The sequence below is a fragment of the Vipera ursinii genome (genome assembly GCF_947247035.1).
Source record: "Vipera ursinii genome assembly, chromosome: 10".
Classification (NCBI taxonomy): domain Eukaryota; kingdom Metazoa; phylum Chordata; class Lepidosauria; order Squamata; family Viperidae; genus Vipera; species Vipera ursinii.
In genome coordinates, this window is record NC_139520.1 from 4,834,122 (window position 1) to 4,856,306 (window position 22,185).

At 46.0% G+C, this 22,185-nt stretch overlaps 1 protein-coding gene across 4 annotated transcripts in view; it reads right to left on the reverse strand.

Annotated features, from left to right (window-relative positions):
• Window positions 1–3,364: 3,364 nt before the first annotated feature.
• Window positions 3,365–22,185, reverse strand: part of DOK4 (docking protein 4) — a 73,729-nt gene continuing 54,908 nt past the window's right edge. Inside the window, exons 4-9 of one of the 4 annotated variants that reach the window (XM_083370717.1) lie at window positions 21,658–21,772; window positions 21,406–21,513; window positions 19,762–19,951; window positions 14,630–14,771; window positions 11,840–11,963; window positions 3,365–5,933 (exon numbers count right to left, since the gene is read on the reverse strand). In XM_083370717.1, the coding sequence (XP_083226843.1) occupies window positions 5,806–5,933; window positions 11,840–11,963; window positions 14,630–14,771; window positions 19,762–19,951; window positions 21,406–21,513; window positions 21,658–21,772 (807 nt within the window). In that variant the 3' untranslated portion in view covers window positions 3,365–5,805. Of the gene's footprint in view, window positions 5,934–11,839; window positions 11,964–14,629; window positions 14,772–19,761; window positions 19,952–21,393; window positions 21,514–21,657; window positions 21,773–22,185 lie in introns of all 4 variants that reach the window. The other 3 variants (XM_083370715.1, XM_083370716.1, XM_083370714.1) reach the window with 3 other exon arrangements.

Below are 22,185 nucleotides of genomic sequence, written 5' to 3' on the forward strand. Positions count from 1 at the left end.
ATATCTTTAATTAAATGGCTTTCTGGAAAAATGAACTGATCACCAATTCTGTTTAGTGAAGGTGTCCCTCTAAGGGCAGGCAACCTTGGCCCTTTTATGACTCGTGGACTTCAACTCCCAGAATTCCTGAGCCAGCTATGCTATGCTGGCTCAGGAATTCTGGGAGTTGCCAAGTCCACGAGTCATAAAAGAGCCAAGGTTGCCTACACCTGCTCTAGGGAGATTCTCAGTCATCCAGGTAGGTCACCGTTGTCCCAAAGGTGTTTTTTCCAAAAGGTAACTGGACTTTCTTGGCATTTTCTTTGACTACATTGTCGAGCTTCTTGGATGAGAAGAGAAATGTTTTCAAAGAAAATACCAAGAAATTCCAAATTGCTTTTTGGAAAACGGACCTTTGGGGACAATCATGACCTGGATGATTAAGAATCTTCCTAGGCATTTAGTGAAGGTAGTTTACACAGAATCGGTTAATCAGAGTTAATTTCCTGAATCCTGTTTTGATTTCAGCCCAAATGTATCTACGTAGATCACTTTTTAACTGATTTCCCGTGTTTCTTGAATGTTGGATCTCAGCTTGCAACAGAACCTTCCATTACAACTGTTACAGTTCAGGCCAAGCCTTTAAATATTGGGAGAGATTTTTGTGGGACAAGATGAACGTGTAAAACCATTCCCCTGAATATGGAAGAATCTTCCATGGGAATTACTGGGAATGTGGGAGAGTTGATAAATCTTTGATCCGGCCTGTCTCTCTAGAAAATACTTACAATTATTCCTGGGCTTTTTTCTGAAAGATTTGGAACATAAGCTTACTCTGCAATAAATCATATTGACCACAATAGGGTTTCTCAATAAGTACTCCATAAAATCCAGCGCTCTGCATTTCTGCCCTTTTTACTGAATGGATTTGATCCAAGATATAAGAGCCCCAAGGTTGTTTAGAAATTGAAAAGCATTTCTGATTCTGCTCTGCAGTTCAAATAAGCTTCAGTTTGCTTGCACGGTGAAGAGTTTTAGAACGGATGATAAATGTCTCTGTCTATAATTATTCAAAAGGTTGCTTTGGCCTTAAGGTGATTGCTTTTTCACGTGAAGAATTCAAGCCTACAATAAAGGTAAAGGTTCCCCCGCACATGGGTGCTAGTCGTTTCCAACTCTAGGGGCCGGTGCTCATCTCCGTTTCAAAGCCGAAGAGCCAGCGCTTGTCCGAGGACGTCTCCGTGGTCACGTGGCTGGCATGACTAGACGCCAAAGGCGCACAGAACGCTGTTACCTTCCCACCGGAGTGGTCCCTATTTTTCTGCTTGCATTTTTACGTGCTTTCGAACTGCTAGGTTGGCAGAAGCTGGGACGAGTAACAGGCGCTCACTCTGCTACGCGGCGCTCGGGATTCGACCCGCCAAACTGCTACCTTCTGATCGACAAGCTCAGTGCCCTAACCCGCTGAGCCACCGCATCCTTCAAGCCTACAATAGGAAGTGGATAAAGGCAAACATGCTAGTTATTTGTGAGTTGCTGTATTGGCAACGTTCCTAGCTAACTTCAAAAATGGATTTTCCCAGTTCTTTCACCTGTATCATAAATTGAGGGCCATTTTGAGAGTTTTTGTTTTGACTGGTTGTGTTTTCACAGAACAGAATAACAGAGTTGGAAGGGACCTCGGAGGTCTTCTAGTCCATCCCCCTGTTCAGGCAGGAAACCCTACCATTCCAGACAAGTGGCTGTCAAGTCTCTTCTTAAACATCTCCAGTGATAGAGCACCCACAGCTTCTGAACACAAGCTGTTCCACTGGTTAATTGTTCTAACTGTCAGGAAGTTTCTCTTTAATTCCAGGTTGCTTCTGTCCTTGATTGGTATCCATCCATTGTTTCTTGTCCTGCCTTCAAGTGCTTTGGAAAATGTGTTGACCTCCTCTTCTTTGTGGCAGCCCCTCAAATATTGGAACTCTGCTATCGTATCTCCTGTTCCTCCTTTGCACTAGGTTAGGCAAACTCAATTCCTGAAACCAACTTTTCACATGCAGTATTTTAGCCTCCAGCCCCCTAATCATCTTTGTTGCTCCTCTGCGCTTTCCAGAGTCTCAGCAGCTTACTAGAAATGGCCAGATGGGAACAGTCATAATAGCAATAGCACTTAAGACGCGTATACCGCTTCACGGTGCCTTCTCTAAGCGGTTTAAAGAGTCAGCATGTTGCCCCCAACAATCGGGGGCCTTATTTTACCCACTTTGGAAGGAGGGAAGTCAGGACTGAACTGGCAGTGGGCAGAGTGAGCTTGCAATACTGCATTCTAACCACTGCATCACCATGGCTCATAATGACCGTTTATTGATCGAGTCGTTCCACTAAAAAACCAAAAAAAAAAAAACCCCACCCAAAACAACCACAACATTGTTTCTTGGTAAAGCCCACCTGTGCCTCAAATAACCCCAGCTCAGCTTTGCCCACCTTACTTTTTCTTTGATGCTGTACTGCACGCTTAGCACCGCCTGGCTGGGGAAATGACTCCTCTTTCAGTGCTTAGCAAATTGCTAATCTGGATCAGGTGCCTTGTCCTTTTCACTGGCAGGGTCTAAAATAGGTGCTGGAGGGCGATATCCAAGGTTCCCTCTGCTGAGAAGAGGACTGTGGTCACCCCTTTTCTATGGAGAAAAGCCAAGAGAGAGAGAGAGAGGGCCTTTCACATCAAGTCTCCATAGCCTTGATGGAATGGCCAGCAGGGCACTGTGGTGGAACATAGTCTGGATTCCCAGGACAAGCAGGCTGCTTTTTAGAAGGCAAAAAGGCAGTGAAGATCAGATAGTTTGCTTAGGAGGAAGAAGGTTAAAAGGGCTCCCCCCCTTAGCTTTTCCCAGAGTAGATCTGTAGTTCTGCAAATAGTTGCTTTACTCTGGCAAGATTCTGTGAGGAACAATAAGGGAAACTATTTTTTAGGTAACTCCATGTGTCGTTCTTGCTTGCCTTTGAGGCCTGACAGGAGGGATGCTGTGATGTGTACCTTGGCAACCTCTGGATGGCCATTTATTGTCCGCCTTTGCCGGTCCATTACTTCTCAACCTTGGCAGCTTTCAGATGAGTGGGTTTCAACTCTGCTCAATCCATGCTGGCTAGGGAATTCTGGGAGTTGGACGTCTACCCACCTTAAAATTTGCTGATATTGAGAAACAGCTTCAGCCTTACCAATTTTCGTGTCGGAGCTTAAAAGCATTTGGAACCTGAAGCATTGCAAAGATAATAATCCCTGCCTACCTCAAGTCTTGAACCCCAGGCCCCAGATTTGCATCCACAATTCTGCTGCATTTTGAGGTCCCCCCCCCCGCCTCTCCCCGCTTGGCGAAAGAAACGGTAAGAGGCAACTCCGAAGCAGTGATGATGCTGTGGCTAATTTAATATCAGGCTCAGAATTGACTTTTGTTTTTTTGCAGATGGCCTTGGGAAGGAGAGCATAGGAATTCTGGGAAAAATCATCCGTTACAAAACATTTGGGTGCTTTTGCTGCAGCTCTTGAATCCCGCAGTCTTGTGGCCTCTTACCCCACCCCTCCCCTCCCGACACACTGTCGTTAAAACAGACTTCAACTGGACTTGGAGCTGAGCTAGAACATCGGCTGTTCCCTTCCGTTCATTCCATGTTTCCTCTCCCGGCTTGGAAACGTCTCTTTTCTCACACCCAGGATCCCAAACACGGTTATTTACACGTACAGAGCACAAGAGAGGGTAAATATCTCCAGCATTATTGAGAGAGAAAAAGAAAGGAACAAAGGAAAGAGAACACACACAAAAAAGAAACACACTACCAATGGTACGACTATAAAAAGATAGCCCTTCTAAAAGTTATTCAATAAATAGTAAAACTAGAAAACCAATTGCTTTTTGTTAAAAAAAGTTCAGCATAGGAAATCCAGGTGCTCCGTGGAAGCATTTCACCAAGATGTGCCCTTCCCAAGCTGGTGGTCTCCAGATCTACTGGGGCGTCAGATCGCATCCTCCCTTGGCAGTATGGACGAGTGGATTATGGGATCTGGAGTGGTACATCCGGAGAGCACCAGCTTGGAGAAGATTGCCTTGACTGACTGTATCGGGAAAGGAGGGAGGGGGTGAGTGGGATGTGGGGAGAAGATGGGGCTGTGTACTCGGGAGAGACTTTTCAAGAAGGAAAGCAGAGACCTCCTTCAACAAAGTCCCTCAAAGCATTGAAAGACATTTCCTCCACTGTGCTTCTGTCTGAAGGCCAAGCCATGGTCAAGGTGCCAGGCTAAAAATGGATAATCTTTTGGACTATCCGGAAGAGAACAAAGAAGCCGGGAACTGGGATAGGGGGAGGGGCTTCTGGAAGCGAGCAATTGATTGTCTCCTGCCAATCAAAAGAAGGTTTGGACTGACCGGTGGGCCCACAGCTTTTTTGGCCTTGAGGGGGGACCGAGAAAGGAGGGAGTGGTCAGCACTAGCCCCTGCTGCAAGCTTGGCCAGGCCTCGGAGGGGTGGTTGGTTGGGGGGGTAGAGGTAGGAGTTACACTTGAGGAGAGGCCAAACTTTCTGACTGGAATGTAACAAGATCTTCCAACCACCCCTTGCTCAAGGAGGCCACCCCAATCCGCTCCCCCTTTCGCAATCACCGGCTTCTGCGTTGTGCTGAGGCAATGGTTGGCATGAACCACAGTTGGTTGAATAAGCCACATGGGGCCGAGTTGACCTGCTAAGCTGGAAATCCCGCTTGGCAAACCACGGTGGCTGGGCTCACCCCACGCACTAAGCCCCAAACCAGAGGTTTACGGCGAGCCCACTCAATATCTCCTCCCTTTGGGAACAACCTGGGTCTGTGGCTCGTGGGAACAGACCTCCAACAGAGCTCCCATGTTTGAAAGGGAGGGTCACCTTGCAGCTCACGATCTGCCCCCAAATAGCCCCGAGGAGCAGCTTTGGGGGCACAGGAAACAGAACTGGCTCCGCCAAGGCCTCAAACACCCCCCCTCCACCCGCTTGTCCTGAGCTGGCAGCCCCCATGGAGAGAGCACAGCCGGAAGGAAAGTTGTGCTACGTTGCAGCTGGAGAGGGAGCTGGCTTCTCCAGGCAGAGCTGAAGGGTCTGTGAGGGAGCATTGGTGCGCCAGTTGCGTTTCTGAGAAGGGCAGGCAGAGGCCTCGCAAAGGTCCCTGAGGATGCCTTTGGTTGCTCCGCTCTCCCCTGTAGGGTTGTTGTGCCAAAGACAGGGTTTATTTGGGGCTTCCCGAAGACCTGGTTTAGGTTCTGCAGCATGGATCGGCGGAGGAATGAGCTGGCAGCCTCTCTTCCAGCCCCGCAACCCCTCTCGGGGTCCATCCTTCGGCTCCCAAGTGACGTGGGAAGACTTTGCTCTGCCCCTGTCCAAGGCGCTGGCCCCAGTTGAGAAAGGAAGACGCCTCCCCCTCCCCCCGGGGATCCAGCCCTCCCTGCTGTCCGTCCAAAGTTCTGGCCTTGATGGCCATCAAGAGAGGTCCATTCAGGTGAGAGCCCTCTCTGGATATATAGGATATGCATCAACAATACAATATATGGAAAATAGTTGTAATCATATATAGCTAGTCCTTTTCAGAAGATCTGGATGCCCGCTGACATCCGGGGCCAAGCAGGGCTCACCTGGCCAGACCGTCCACAGCGCCTGGATCTAGAACGTTCGTGTTTGATCCACCTGGGGCAAAGCCTGCTCCGTTTCCCTGCAGCAACATGGCGTCCCTGGGCCTTATGTGGAAGGGCAGGAGCAGGCGAAAAACCCTCGGTTCCTTTGCCTGAGTTGGCATCCCAACGGCTTTCCTCCGCATTGAGCGGCCTCACTGGGTAGACGAGGTGGCGTCTTTGCTGTCACTCTTGCCACTCTTGGGAGCGTTTGGCTTCAGTAAGATCAGGCGGTTCAGGAGATCAGTCTCTGAGCTGGCCTGGGGACCGGGGTAGCTGTCACCTGTGGGCAAAGGGAGATTTTGTTTGGTTCAAGTCCCGAGTTCGTTCTTTCTTCTTCTGTCAGAAGCACCTACAAATTAGTCCTCAACTTGCAACAGTTCAATTTAGTGACCCTTCAAAGGTACGACGACACGGAAAAAAGTGACCTAAGACCATTTTCACACACTTATGACTGTTGCAGCATCCCCAAGGTCAAGGGGTCAAAGTCCAGGTGCAACTAGTTCGTATTTACGACGCTTGCAGTGTCCCTGGGGTCACATGATCAACATTTGCGAACTTCCGACAAGCAAAGTCAATGGGGAAGCCAGATTCACTTAACAACTGTTGCAAGAAAGGTCGTAAAATGAGGCAAAGCTCACTTAACAAATGTCTCACTTAGCAACATAAATTTTGGGCTCAGTTGTGGTCATAAGTTGAGGACAACCTGTATAACATTCAACACTGAGCGAATAAAACAGGTATAAAATAGATCATAGAAATATAGCATGTGTAAAAAGTGAGTAAAATAACTAGGATTAAAACTAGATGACATTCATCCAGTATCTGGCCACATCAATTGCATTTTCTCTTACCAGCATGAGATCTTCCTCCATATGTGTTGAAGGACATTGTATGCATCGTGGCGTACCTGAGATGGATTGTTCTTCTCCACATTCACATTCACATTGAAACATGGTTTGAAAGAGGGGTCAAAGAGGCCATCTATGTCAAAACTGAACAGCCTTCTCTCAAAAGAGGGGGAGGGATACAACACCATCTATCTCCAGTCTATAACACAGTCCTTTCAGCAGTTCCAAGAAGGCTCCACACCCATTTGCACCACTCAGGTGACCCTGAGGACACAGATAAACCTCCAAGAGGCCTCAACCACTCTCTAAAGGAAGGGAAATGAGCAGCCGTCTGCAAGGAGTATAAATCCTTCCATTCCCCACCATCCAGTTGGAGCTGAAGAAGCTTCTTGGATGAGAAGTGAAACGTCTTCAAAGAAGAACAAGAAAGTCCAGTTGCCTCCTGAAAAATCACTTTGGGGGACAACCATGACCTGGATGTCTGAGAATCTCCATAGACATTTAAAGAGACATCCTTCCTGGAACTAAGGAGAAACGTCCTGACAGTGAGAACAATCAATCAGTGGAACGGCTGGTCTTCAGAAGTTGTGGGTGCTCCATTACTGCAGGTTTTCAAGAAGAGGTTGGACAGCCATTTGTCTGAGATGGAATAAGGTCTTTTGTTTGGGGCAAGGGGTTGGACTAGAAGACTTCCAGGTCCCTTCCAGTCCTGTGATCCTTTGTTCCATGTATTTATGACAGCTGCCGCATCCCAAGGTCATGAGATTGCTATTTTGACTTTCAACAAAGGCTTCCAGTAAGCCAAGTCAACAAGGGAAGTGGATTCACTTAATAACGGTATGATTCTCATCCCAACTGCAGTGATTTGCTTAACAACTGTGGCAAAAAGGTCATAAAATTGGGCATGATTCACTTAATAGCCACCTTGCTTAGCAACAGAAAATCTGATGCTAAGTTGAAGACTACCTGTATCTCTTTCTGAAAGAAAAAGAAAAAAAAAGATTGTACCCAAAGTTATCTATCGGTGGCTGTTAGCAACAAGAACTAAATGGGACCTCCAATTCAGGGGTGTCCCAACAGGAGATCACAAGAAAAGGTGGCTGTGATGATGTAACCAACGTGAGGCTATAGGATGCTAGCAAAGTCAAAACATGTTGACTTTTGGATGTGCGAGTTGCACGTGTGACACACATGATTGATTGCACCAATGAGGGTCACCGTGTTGATTTTTTATTATTATTATTATTATTATTATTATTATTATTATTATTATTATTATTATTATTATTATTATTATTATTATTATTATTCCCTGCAGACACACTTGGTCCGGATCCAGAATGGCCTACTGCTTATAATGGGGAGAAAACTTTTCTCTCCAGATGCTGTTTAGAAGCTTCCCATAATTCATCTGGCTGGCTGTTTTTTGGAAAGTGAATGCTGGAATTGACAAATAATTGAATAGATTTCTGCAATCGCTTCTCTTCTTGAAGGCAGGGCAAAAATGCCACAAGTAGGTCTCTGAGAATTTACCCCACTCTGCCAATATTGGAAGAGAGGAAATTGAGTCTTAGGGAAAAGCTGTCCTCTGCAGAGGAATCAAGAACTCCAGAGACCACCAGCCCATCTCTAAGAAGGGAAGGGGACCCAAATAATTTTTGAAGAATATCAAGAATAATTTTTGAAGAATGCCACTGAGCCTCCAGGAGCACAAAGGCCCAATGATGCAAAAGCAGAGCGCTGAGATGCAGAAAGAGCAGAGCAGAGAGTAGAGTAAGGGGGAGTGGAATGGAATGGAACAGAATGCAGAACAGATAAAATCCCCAAGAAACTTGAAAGAACTTTGCCTGTTCATGATATCTGACTTAAAAGGAGCTCTTCTGAACTGCCACATTAGCAGCTGCGGCACTTGATTGACTTTACTTGAGCTCTGAAATGAAGCAGGATTGGACCCCCACTAGAATGCCAAATATCCCCACAGCTGGTGGAGAAGTAAAAAAAACATCCAGCAAGAAAATGCCAACCATGTAGAGCTGTCAGGAAAATAAGATTGGAACTTAACTCAAAAACTTTTTTCAGAGTGAACAAACACACAATTACCTCTTTTTTTTCAAGAGAATCTCAAATGCCCCTTGCAAGAAAGCTATTTGCGTCTTGATAAGAGTTATCTATTTCTGCCATGTGTCCTGTTGCTTCTTCAGCCTCACCCCACACCCAATGCGGTCTCCAAGAGATTATCCCAGTTCTTAACCAAAACATGGACTGTCCACTTCTGTTTCAGAACTGGAGCTGATCCTGGATGGAACCATTTTGGATAGAACACCAAAGTCTTTCGTTTGCATCAGACCATGGTTTAAACCATGCTAGTGAACTTTTGGGTTCCTCACTCTGATTCTGGCCACCTGGTGCTGGACTATGGACGTCCATTACTCTACTGGTTTCCTTCTCAGATGCAGAAGTGGCCCTTGCGCTGCTTTCTGCTCTGCTTTTACAAATGGTTTTAAGTCTTTGGAAGATCACCTTTCAATCCCTGCAGCAAACAAAGGTCAACGAGCAGAAGGCGCCAAGTTCTCCAGATCTTCCTCCTGCAGACTGTTCTGACAAATTTGTGGTGACTGGTTCAGGTTCAAAGATTAATGGACAGGTTTGACTAGATCAGGGGTAGGCAACCTTGGCTCTTTTATGACTCATGGACTTCAACCCCCAGAATTCCTGAGACAGCATGGGGGAACTATGGCCCCTTCATGACTCGTGGACTTCAACCCCCAGAATTCCTGAGACAGCATGGGGGAACTATGGCCCCTTCATGACTCGTGGACTTCAACTCCCAGAATTCCTGAGACAGCATGGCTCAGCTTGGAAACCTCTCCCTGTCCCCTCAGCATGGCTGGCTCAGGAATTCTGGGAGTTGAAGTCCACGAGTCATAAAAGAGCCAAGGTTGCCTACCCCTGGACTAGATCTAGGTTTAAAATTTAAAGGGCAGTTTGACTAGGGCAGTGAGGTTAATGAAGCACCATGAAATTCTTGAAAGTTTCTAGGCAAACCTCTCTCTCCCAGTATGCATTAGAATATATCCTACCTTTCAGAAATAAATACAATTAGAAATAAATTAGGCATTTATATTAGGTCTCAGAAGGTGAAAGAACCCGATCAGCTTTGCCTGGATTGGAAAGCCAGGCAAGATTATTCCTACTCACGACCAATTCACCTCAGAGGTGGAAGTGAGACTGAAGAGTTGAAAGAAGTCCCAGGAGAGGTTAAAGCAAATTGGCTCTTCTTCTGTAGCCAAGAAGAACATCTGGATGTCCATGAAGTCACCAAGAAGCTCAAATGCAAGGAAACTTCACAGTTTAGAGATACTATATTTCTATATAGAAAACTGACAGCAGAAAAAGACCTAGTGATCCATCAAGTCTGCCCTTTGATTTTGTTTGTTTTCTTTTTTAATTGTATTTATTTCTTATTTTTAATTATTAGTTTTATAACATTACTTTTTATTTCATCTTACTTTTCATTTTTGTCAGAGGACAGGGCATGCATTTAATCCAAGCAAGCTTAAACTCACTTACTGATGACTGACCCGCTCGCTGCCTTGGCTGGAAGTGGGTTCTAAAAGCTACTCTTTCTGTGAAGCCGCACTTTCTATCATGACTTTTGAACTTCTCTCCTGTTAGTCTGAGGTTGTGCCCCCTTGTTCTACTTTCATTTAATAATTTAAATTATATGTAAAACTGATTGTTCCTACTGCTGATGTGAACTCTTTTATAGCTGCTTTTTTATGACCACTATCAACTTTTATCCGACGTAGGCAACCTTGGATTCTTTGCTGTTACATTTGAATATTATAAATATCTACATAATTCCCCTTGGGAGTTTCAGGAAATCCATCGGAGAGAACATCAACAATGTCCTACGACACAGATAGAGAACGACTCTGAATGAAGGAGCAAATGAATTCACTGGACAGGATCCAGACAAAATTGAGCCTTGCTTTCTTAGCGCCAGAGACAAAGTGGAAAGATGCAATCTGGAAATTGATAGGGGGTTTAAAAGGGCCTAACTCCATTTGGACTGAGCCCATGTATATCAATATGTGAGTGGAACACAGTAGGCAGAATGATTGACTGCAGAATATCATCTTAATGTTGCATTAAATTAAAGCTGTCCTGTCAGGTTGCTTATATTTAGCAGTGTACCAATCCAGAAAAAGCTTTTCACGTTCAAGAAGGATGCAAGAGCAGTCAAAGACCAGAACATCAGAACATCAGAGTTGGAAGGGACTTTGGAGGTCTTCTAGTCCAACCCCCTGGTCAAGCAGGAGACCCTATGCAGTTTCAGACAAGTAGCTGTCCAGTCTCTCCTTAAAAGCCTCCAGTGTTGGAGCACCCACAGCTTCTGGAGGCAGGTTGTTCCACTGGTTGATTGTTCTTACAGTCAGGAAATTTCTCCTTAGTTCTAGGTTGCTTCTCTCTTCGTTCAGTTTCTATCCATTGCTCCTTGTCTTGTCTTCTGGTGTTTTGGTAAATAGGTTGACCCCCCCCCCCTCTTTGTGGCAGCTCCTCCAATACTGGAACACTGCTATCATGTCACTGCTAATCCTTCTCTTAGACTACTAGACATACCCAGTTCCTGCAACCATTCATCATGTTTTAGCCTCCAGCCCACTAATCGTCTTTGTTGCTCTTCTCTGCACCCCTTCTGTAGAGTCTCAACATCTGCTTTGTATCATGGTGACCAGACCTGTATGCAGTATTCCAAGTGTGGCCTCACTACTGCAGTATAAAAGGGTACCATCACTTCACATGCTCTTGAAACTATCTGTCAGGACTGCCATCTTCAGCTTGTTCACTTTGCTGGCATCCTGCCATAGATCTCAGTGGAGGGGGGGGAGAAAGGAAATTGGGGTATTAAAGGTCGGGCATGGGAAGGAGAAGAAAAAAAGGCGGAAGGGGAGACCCATTGCCAAAAAACAAAGGTGCCAAACCAGAGTTGCCAAAAATTAGCCAACCATCAAGGACACACGGCCTGGCCTGGAAAAGAATGCAACACTGCATCAAGAGGCAGCAAACATCTAAGCAGTTCCCAAAACATCACAACGGCAGGCTATTGAACACTGATGGACCGGTCAAGAGGTGGGGGGCAGGGAAGAGGGAAAAAGTTGTGATCTTTGGGTAAGAATATTCAGATCTAGCTTTACTTTTGCTGCAACCACTTATCTTTAGTAACAGTACCTATCACTTCAACCGAATGGAGTCAAGGGTCTTTCTTTCTTAGAGACCTAAGTTGGGGCAGGTCTGACATTATCCCTCGGTTGAATGGGGCAAGATGCGCACTCACCCCCGTAGCTGGAAGACTCGGCAATGTTCTGTGAGCCGGTGATGTGATGCCAGTAAGCACTGCGTGGCAACATGGTGGTAGGTGTGCAGGGATAGGAGTAATGCTCTGTCCCCTTGTTCAACAACTGGAAAAGAACAAAGAGCCAGAGGTCAGCTTCCAAAATCTGAACTGTTTTAAGGGTTTCTTTTTTTTTACTGGTTTTAGTTTTTTAAAATATATTTTCTGAGCTGCAAGCTTCCCAGAATCATAGGTTGAGGTAGGTGGCCATAAAAAACGAATGAATGAACGAATGAATGAATGAATCTGCAGATGGGAGCACTCAATAAAAGGGCTGTGTACAATGGGAAAGAGAATCCGGGTTAAAATACTTCAGAGTTCTCTTGAAGAAGTCTTATTTATCTCGATTGGTCTGGCATAAAGGGGGCACTTCATGAATTAATTTAATTAAAATGTGGCTGAAACAGCAACGTTTCTTTCATTCCTTTCCTCCCAACCATATCCAGCAGTCAAAATGCTTTGCTATCCTGCATGCTCTGCTGCGGCGTTTTTCCCCCCAAATTTGGCACCTTTGAGATAGGTGGACTTCCAGCCAGAAGCCCACCCATCTTAAAGAGGCCAAGACTGAACAACACAGGTCTACAGGAAACTGCACTGAAGCCACCCCACGTAATCTCATGAAACGTCCCCCTTTCTCATTCGCGGCATGGGGTGGGGGGTTTGGTTTTCGTCTCCCCCTTGGAAAGCATGGGTCTAAACAAAGCAACCAAGCATGATACCATCTCACTTTGGATCAACCTCCAAGCTGTGAGAGAGAACGAGGGGAGATCAGACCGGGTTGCTGGAGAGTAGACAGGTGACCCATCTAAATTATAAAAGCCAGAACGGTCCACATTTACAAAGTTCTTATTTTACAGCCGTAATTGTGGTTTGCAGATCTTGGACTGGGAAAAAGAGGCAAACATCTGATCCTCTTGCTACAATCAGTGTTTCGGAAAGCTTTTCAAGTGGGTGTCAGGAATGTTACACTAAACAGTCTGGTTATAGAGAGATATAAGGGCTCCTCTAATGTGGGCAATCCTGATAAAAGACAAGGCTTCAGATAATGGAAGGGTCTGGTTTTTATAATGCCTTAATCTAGGCTTAAGGGCTGTGTACAGTTCCAAAATAATTCAGGTTTCATTTTTTTTTTTTGCTCTGGGGTGGAGCTCAGCACTCACCTCCCCCTTTGCCATTCTAGCGACATCACAACCATGATCTCACTCCTTGGAGTCCACAAATGGGGCCCCAGACCACTTGACAAAAAAGCTAAACAAAGTCAATCTAATGTATTTACTTAATTTCCCCGCTCCATCTGACCTCCCAATTGCTGTTGTTAGGCACGACAGGTGAGTTAAGATATTTACATAAATTAATGATGTTAGACCACTTTCTCAACCATGGCGACTTCAACTCCCAGCATGGCTGGCTGGGGAGTTCTGGAAGTTGAGGTCCACCAGTTCAAAGTTTCTAAAGCTAAGAAACATGGAGTTAGACCAGGGGTAGGCAACCCTGGCTCTTTTATGACTCGTGGACTTCAACTCCCAGAATTCCTGAGCCAGCACGGGGGAACTATGGCCCCTTCATGACTCGTGGACTTCAACTCCCAGAATTCCTGAGCCAGCCTGGCTCAGCTTGGAAACCTCTCCCTTTCCCCTCAGCATGGCTGGCTCAGGAATTCTGGGAGTTGAAGTCCACGAGTCATAAAGCGGCCTAGGCCTAGGCCTGGGGTAGGCCACCTTGGCTCTTTTATGACTCGTGGACTTCAACTCCCAGAATTCCTGAGTCAGCATTGCTCAGCTTGGAAACCTCTCCCTTTCCCCTCAGCATGGCTGGCTCAGGAATTCTGGGAGTTGAAGTCCACCAGTCATAAAAGAGCCAAGGTTGCCTACCTCTGAGTTAGACAAATGGCACTCAGCATCTCCATCATACTTTGAAGAGGTCTCAAGAATCAACCTTCCTTCCAGCTCAGACCCTCCCCTTTTACATTTTTCTTGTGAGCTGTAGGCTAAATCTATACAGCTCAGTTTTTCAAGAGATCAATCATTTCCAGACGGCGACTTCCCATCTCTAAAGAAAAAGCTTCTACAACTTGCCAGCTTCCCAAAGCCAGCAGGGACCAGAAGAAACTCAAGTGTTTCTTAAGCTGGTGGAATTCAACTCCCAGAATTGCTGGCTGGGGAAGTCCACGCAGTTTAAAATGGCTAAGGAGTTGAAGTCCACGTAGTTTAAAGTTCCCAGGTTTGAGAAACTGATCATTACTTGATCCCAAGATGTGTGGAAGACGCCTAGCAGATAGCTCAAAAGCCGAAAGATGTTTTGTGTCATGGTTCCGACAAATGCAGTACTTCAAAGAACTTCCAGGCATCTTTCACCTTAAAGAATCTTTTAATAGAGTAGCACAGCTTCGGCAAATACATGGTCGAAGCCAAGATCTGAATTCTCCTGCCCTAAACACATTGTATCAAAGGACAATTCCCTCCCTTAATTTAAACGTCATAAATCACATTCTCCAATTAGTTTAACATGCAAAGTTTCCCTCCCTTATTCAACCCGCCAATTCTTCTCTTATTACAAACAGTCTTGAGATACATTCTCCCTACTAACCCCCCCCCCCCAGCATCCACTAACTCTAAAAGTAGCATACAGGTTAAAGAAAAAGGCTACTACTCCCTATGTTGTCAAGCAAGAACATCTGATGTTAGCAGCATTGATATCCTGCCTTCCCCTCCACCGGCAGGCAGGGACACGCACTCTCACATTCTTCTCCATCTCCATCAGGACGCGCTTGTGCTGCTCGGCAATGGCTAAGGTGGCGCTGTGCACTCTCTGATAGATCTCTTCTCCCTCTTGGGTCTGGAAGGTGTACAGCCCTTCGCCTGCATCACACATCCTGCTAAGCAACAAAAAAATATCCAGAGATCAAGATGGAGATTGCAGCGAAAGGGCCTGTGCTCCCTCCCCCACTCTGGATACACGGGCTCAGGTGCGCCCTTCTCTTTTTGTCAGGACATGCGGTGCATCTTCCAAGCCACATTCTTGACTGTTTCACACCTATAGACAAAATCTTGCCGGACTGAGCACTCTACTATTTGCACCTACAACAGACATGTCAAACTCGCGACATCACGTGACGTTGCGTGACATATCGGGACTGTTTTGCCATTGCCGGGAATGGGGTGGGCGCGGCTTCTGTGTGATGGGTCTGGCCGGTGGGCCGGTAGTTTCACACCCCTGACCTACAGTATACAGGTAGTCCTTGTTTAGTGACCACAATTAGGATCAGCAACTTGGACACTGAGTAAAGCGGTCGCTAAGTAAAACTGCTCCCCTCTCATAACACCTCACCTGATATAATACCGGGGAGACACCAATCTTATTTATGTATAATTGCTGTTAGCAGATCAGTCCGATGTACTCTCTGAATGTAGCTACATCTTGTTATACTGTCTGCAAAATTAGGCAGACTTTGCCCACAGACAATCCACCATCAATTGTTCAATATTAACTTACATTTTTTAAATTATTTTATTTAACTGATTTGATTTGATAGTAGGGTCCAACCGAACTCCACCATGTATTCATTGCCTGCTCCAGTTGGCATGAATATTAACTCTCTCTGCCTCAACTGGAAAACCAGCATTCACAATCATGGGGTGGGGTGGGGTGATCTAGTTGCAGTGGGGCCAGGAGACCAGGACACCCTAATAGATTTAGCCTACCCGCCACTCACTTCACTGTCCCCCCAAGCCTGGTATGTAGTTTTAAAACTACCTAGATTGGTCAGCAGGATTGTGCCAATACTTTATTAATGACCGATAGAACTAAAAGCGGATTACAAATAAAGTTAGAAGAAGATTTGCAAACGGTGGAGTGGGATAGCCAGCAATAACCTTGGTGGAGCAGTGGGCTAATGCCTCCTTAAGTAACACCAGCTGCCTGCAATTAGTGCAGGTTCGCGTCCCACCAGGCTCAAGGTTGACTCAGCCTTCCATCCTTCCGAGGTAGGTAAAATGAGGACCCAGATTGTTGGGGGCAATAAGCTGACTTTGTAATAATGCCGCTTGGGGTGTGTGTGAAAGCCCTAATAAGCAGGCATATACATAGAATGAAGGCTATTGCTAAGTTTGTAAAGCTGCCCTGAGTCTTCGGAGAAGGGATATAAATGGAATTTTAAAAAAATAACAGTGGTACAGAGAGTGAAATAAAGAGTTATGCGTGGTCTAACTGAGAAGGTGGTCATTGATTCTTCATTGCACCGAGTTAAGCTTTTAAACACATCCCAGATTTGTCCTTTCAAGGTCTGAAACCCTCCCAGAAGAACAAAGGAGGAAATTAAATGAAACCTGCTTTTTTGTGGAGATTTTTTGCCTCTGGCGGGGCGGGGCGGGGGGCAGGAATATTATTCCTTTGCTTTCTCCGCCAGCCAAACAGCTTTATCGTTAGAACAGAGTCCCACTGCCTCAGAGCAGGGTGTGGTGACGCTGGAAAAAAAAATCCTCTAATCGTGGTATAAAAAGCCAGGCTAAGTGAGTCAGGGAAAGTCTGGAATAAAAGGGAAAGATCCTATTTCTCGCCTTTGTAGATGGCAATTAGCTGGAGGACTCACTCACAGGTGCAGACGGGGAAAGAGTCTAAACTGGTGTTTCACAACCTTAGCAACTTCAGGATAGGTGGACTTCAACTCTCAGAATCCTGGGAGTTGAAAACCACACATCTTAAAAGTTGCCAAGGTTGAGAAATACTCATCTAAATCAACTTGCAAAAATTAACAACAGTGGCCTATAAAAAGAGAAGGCTGAAAGATCCTGGAAATGGGGATTTGGCTTCGTACGGATGAGGCTGAAACCCTTAAACTAATCCCAGTACAGCTGGTCCTCAATTTTACAAAGTTCACTTAGTGAGCGGAATGGCAATGAAAAAAAGCAACTTCTGAAATTTCCTGATACTGGTAACAATTAAGCAGTGGAACGGGTTGCCTCCAGAAGTTGTGGGTAATCCATCACTGCTGATTTTTAAGAAATAACTGGACAACCAATTGTCTGAAATGGTGTACGGTCTCCTGCTTGAGCAAGGGGCTGGACTAGAAGACCTCCGGGGTCCCTTCCAGCTCTGTTATTCTGAGAATTAAATACAGGTAGTCCTCGATTTACAACAGTTCACTCAGTGACTATTCCAAGTTACGACAACACTGAAAAAAGTGACTTACGACCACACAATTGCGACCTTTGTGGTATCCCCATGGTCGTGTGATCAAAATTTAGACACTTGGAAATTGACTCTTATTTATTGCAGTGTCCTGGGGCTCATGTGATCCCCTTTTGTGACCTCCTGACACACAAAAAAGTAAGTGGGGAAGCCAGATTCACTTCACAACAGTTTGATTAATTGAACAACTACCGTGATTCACTTGGCCATTGTGGTGAGAAAGGTGGTAAAAATCGGGCAAGCTCACAACAAATGTTTCACCCAGCAACAGAAATTTTGGGCTCAATTGTGGTCTTATGTCGAGGACTATCTGTACATTATAGCAATACATTTCTCTATTTTGTGTAGCAAGAAGCGCTGGGAAATTTCGTATCTAATTTTCCACTCAAGTGTAGCTTGCCCCTAACCATAGCCAACCTCCCAGGCCATGGTTTCTGCTGTATCCAGGGTTGCATCATGCCCTCAGTCCATGAATATTGATAGGGAGCAAGGAACAATGGAGGGGGCAAAGAATAAAATGTACTTTACAACACATTGTAAATAATTTGACCTAGTAGTTAAGGCACCAGGTTAGAGAGCAAGACACTCTGAGCTCAAGTCCACCTTAGCCATGTAAGCCAGCTGGGTGACTTTGGGCCAATTGCCAGGAGACACTGAGCTAGTTTAGTCCCACTTTAGGCACGAAAGCTGGCTGGGTGACTTTGGGCCAATCCCCAGGAGACAGCGAGTTCTAGTTTAGTCCCACCTTAGGCACGAAAGCTGGCTGGGTGACTTTGGGCCAACCCCCAGGAGACAGCGAGTTCTAGTTTAGTCCCGCCTTAGGCATGAAAGCTGGCTGGGTGACTTTGGGCCAATCCCCAGGAGACAGCGAGTTCTAGTTTAGTCCCACCTTAGGCACGAAAGCTGGCTGGGTGACTTTGGGCCAACCCCCAGGAGACAGCGAGTTCTAGTTTAGTCCCGCCTTAGGCATGAAAGCTGGCTGGGTGACTTTGGGCCAATCCCCAGGAGACAGCGAGTTCTAGTTTAGTCCCACCTTAGGCACGAAAGCTGGCTGGGTGACTTTGGGCCAACCCCCAGGAGACAGCGAGTTCTAGTTTAGTCCCACCTTAGGCACGAAAGCTGGCTGGGTGACTTTGGGCCAACCCCCAGGAGACAGCGAGTTCTAGTTTAGTCCCACCTTAGGCACGAAAGCTGGCTGGGTGACTTTGGGCCAACCCCCAGGAGACAGCGAGTTCTAGTTTAGTCCCACCTAAGGCACGAAAGCTGGCTGGGTGACTTTGGGCCAACCCCCAGGAGACAGCGAGTTCTAGTTTAGTCCTGCCTTAGGCACGAAAGCTGGCTGGGTGACTTTGGGCCAAGCACCAGGAGACAGTGAGTTCTAGTTTAGTCCCGCCTTAGGCACAAAAGCTGGCTGGGTGACTTTGGGCCAACCACCAGGAGACAGTGAGTTCTAGTTTAGTCCTGCCTTAGGCACGAAAGCTGGCTGGGTGACTTTGGGCCAAGCACCAGGAGACAGTGAGTTCTAGTTTAGTCCCGCCTTAGGCACGAAAGCTGGCTGGGTGACTTTGGGCCAACCACCAGGAGACAGTGAGTTCTAGTTTAGTCCTGCCTTAGGCACAAAAGCTGGCTGGGTTACTTTGGGCCAACCACCAGGAGACAGTGAGTTCAAGTTTAGTCCTGCTGTGCTACCACCGTGTGGCTGTTTTGGAGAAATTACAATGTGGGCAGTCAGACCCTCCTACCCTATGATGTATTTCCTCTTCCCTCCCCTTTCTGGGATGGACTTCCTCCTCCTTTGTCCCTAGAGAATCTCCTCCTCCATTAACCAGCTAACATATGACAACAGCAGACATGTGCAGACGCTGGGAGTATTACCATTTTCTGACCTTGGAGATACCTTGGAAATATCTTGGAAATGCTGTACAAACATCATCTTAATGCACCCCACCTACTGTATTCGACTCTACATGCAATAAAGGTATTTCTATATGATAAAAAGTGTTTTTCACGAGTTCAACTATCTGGAGAGAGCTGTTAATGTTAATGACATATGCTTATATAGACCATAGAAGTGTTAACAAGAGATTAATTAAAGTACAATGGCTTGGATCCAGAATAGTCAGAAAATGGTAATACTCCCAGCATCTGCACATGTCTGCTGTTGTCACATGTTAGCTGGTTAATGGAGGAGGAGATTCTCTAGGGACAAAGGAGGAGGAAGTCCATCCCAGAAAGGGGAGGGAAGAGGAAATACATCATAGGGTAGGAGGGTCTGACTGCCCACATTGTAATTTCTCCAAAACAGTCATGTGGTGGCAGCACACCCGCCTTAGGCACAAAAGCTGGCTGGGTGACTTTGGGCCAACCACCGGGCTCCAGTGAGTTCTAGCCCCACCTCAGGCATGAATTTTCCACAGCTCCTTTATAGCCTTGAAGCAACCATGTAAAATAGGCTTGAGCCAAGAGAAGGATTGCTTCAAAATCTTCTACAGATCTTCTGTGTCCTATCCAGGATGTGGGACTTGGAAATCCATACTTTCATGCACCCTGCAGGTACTTCACCTCACCCTGATGACCCGCCTTCTGGGCCAAAGGAAGATCTACCATACAGGGACCAATTCCCCCCCCCACACACACACACACAAACACACTCCAATAGGACACAGCTGCAGACATACCGGCCAGCCTCAAAGGTGAAGCGTGTGGCATCTCGTCCATAGCGGCGCAGGGAACACAAGGGCCAGGAGACGAGCTTGACTCGGGGATTGTGCATATCCCAGAGGTAAATGTTTTCATGGGTGATCTGCAACTTGCATTCGCCATAGATGTCCAGGTTGGGGCAGGGCAGGAGGAAGACGTTAAACCGGTCTGCAGAAGGAGAGGCACAAACGGCTGAGGACCCCCAACGCTCCTTCATCCGTCTCCCACCCAACGCTTCCCCTGAGCGACAGCGAAATCCTCCACCCTTTCATTTCTCAGACTCCAAGTGTGGAGGTGTACCTTCACAAGACCCATCACAAGACTCTCATTGATGACTCACACACCTGACCCATCACAAGTCCCTCACTCGACACACCCACACCCAAAGCCCTTATGCACAGAAGGAACACTGACATCCCCACAACTCTGCTGAAGATGTTACCTAGCCTGGTAACGAAACGTTTGGAAACCAACCCACAAGCTCAGAGAACGGACCTTCGCCCTCATAGTTGTACTTTAATTTTTATACCTTTCACTTTTGTTTTTTGACTACAATGGAAATCTTAGCTAAGGCCCACTTCTTGATCTGGGTCTGTGTTTTGTCAGTGTTCACTGCCCAGCAAGGTTTCCAAAATACTTCTAACAACTGTTTTTCCTGAGCCTTTTAAAAAGCAGTTTGCAGGTTCCACTGCCTGCCCCCTGTCTCTTTTCTACTTTTTTATGAATCTTTATTATATTTCATAAACAAACATTAAAATACAAATTAACATAAAAGGGAAAAGGGGAATAAATAACAGGATAGATGAAAAAAATGACCAAAAATGCATTGAGTAAATATAAAACAAAACTGACCTCCAGCTTTTTTCAGTAGCTTAAATGAATAGTGAATCTTTAAATTACCATAAAATACAAATAGTCAACACTAAAAAACAACCCCGATATTCATATTATTTTCTTTTCCCAATTTTAATCTAACATGTAATTGTCAAATATGAATAATCATATATTTTTAAAAAAATCTAACCTTAACCCTAACCCCAATATTTCTCTAATCAAATCAGATTGAATCCATTAAACCCCAAAATCAAAAGTTGATTTTTCTCTTTGTCTTGTAAGAAGATTGGTCTCCGAGTCGCAAGCAACTTATGCGTTATTGTCTTTGATCAGAGCAGTCACTTTTGCCATCTCAGCTAGCTCCATTAGCTTCAAAGTCCATTCCTCCTCTTTCCAAGATAGAGGCACATGGATCTTTTAGGATGATGGCCACCTGGGGTCTTCATGAAGCATACCATGGATGGCCTTCAAAAGTAGGTGGGGAGGAGGGTGGGGAGGAAGGGGAGGGAGGGAGGACTGGCACCCAAGAAACCTTTTAGGTGGACAAAAGCAAATGTCACATTTCATTTTACTTTAACCCAAATGACATTAAATGCAACGAACAGGATGGCTCCGCTCCTTATATAATGTTCCCCTTCTAGACAGCACGTTGAAAATTACAGTTTGGGGGGTGGCAGGCTTGAAGGCTTCATCAAACCCAAAGAGTGCACATAGCCCCGAATCCTTGGGGCCTGCCCTCTAGGTTTGGACAGGCCAAGGATGGGCACCTGCCTTACCTGTTTGCTCACACTGAACTCCAGGTGCCAGCAGATCTGGCTCGCCCAGGCTGATGTCATTGAGCCGTGCCCCCAGGCACTCAACGGACAATGTTTTGTACCATTCCTCGGCTTCCAGCTCTGCAAAGACAACAGATGTCCTTTGTCGGCAAACAGCATTCAGGCTCATGGTTATTCAGCACAACCCCGCCCGATCCCATCCAGCTTTGTCAGCCATCGCTCCAAAGCAACTGGAAATTCTGCCCTTCCAGCAGCAGCCTCTACCTGATTCACAGGTGAACGTCCGAGCTGAGTCGTCCATAAATATGATTGCTACAGCTTGTCGTTTGGTCTCCTTGGGCAGCCTCGTGATGCATTTCACGTTGCTGATCTCGGTGACCTGGAGGAGAAGCCAGATTCTGTATGAAAGCGCCTTTATTTTTTAAAACTTTTTTGGAGGTACCTCCCAGCAGGTTCTACCACTGCTTGCCCTAACTTGGTGCCCCCCCCAGCCCCCCAGCTGTATTAAGACTGGGGATGCTGTTCTGGAGAAGAAGGTTGCCATTATGGCTTCAGTTGCAGCACAAAGAAAAGGACAAACAGTTTAGTTATGCTTGGCTTCTGGGACCATTATCCAAGGACATCCAAAGGGCACAGGTAGAAGGGATGATAGATGCTGGGATAAGCCACTGGGACTAGATTTCTTTATTTTCAGCTATTCCAGCTTTAGAATTTGAGTGAGTTTGAAAACCACGGATTATTTCAGAGTTACCAGCCTTGGCTCAGTTTGAAGTGAGTATCTGGTTGACCTCG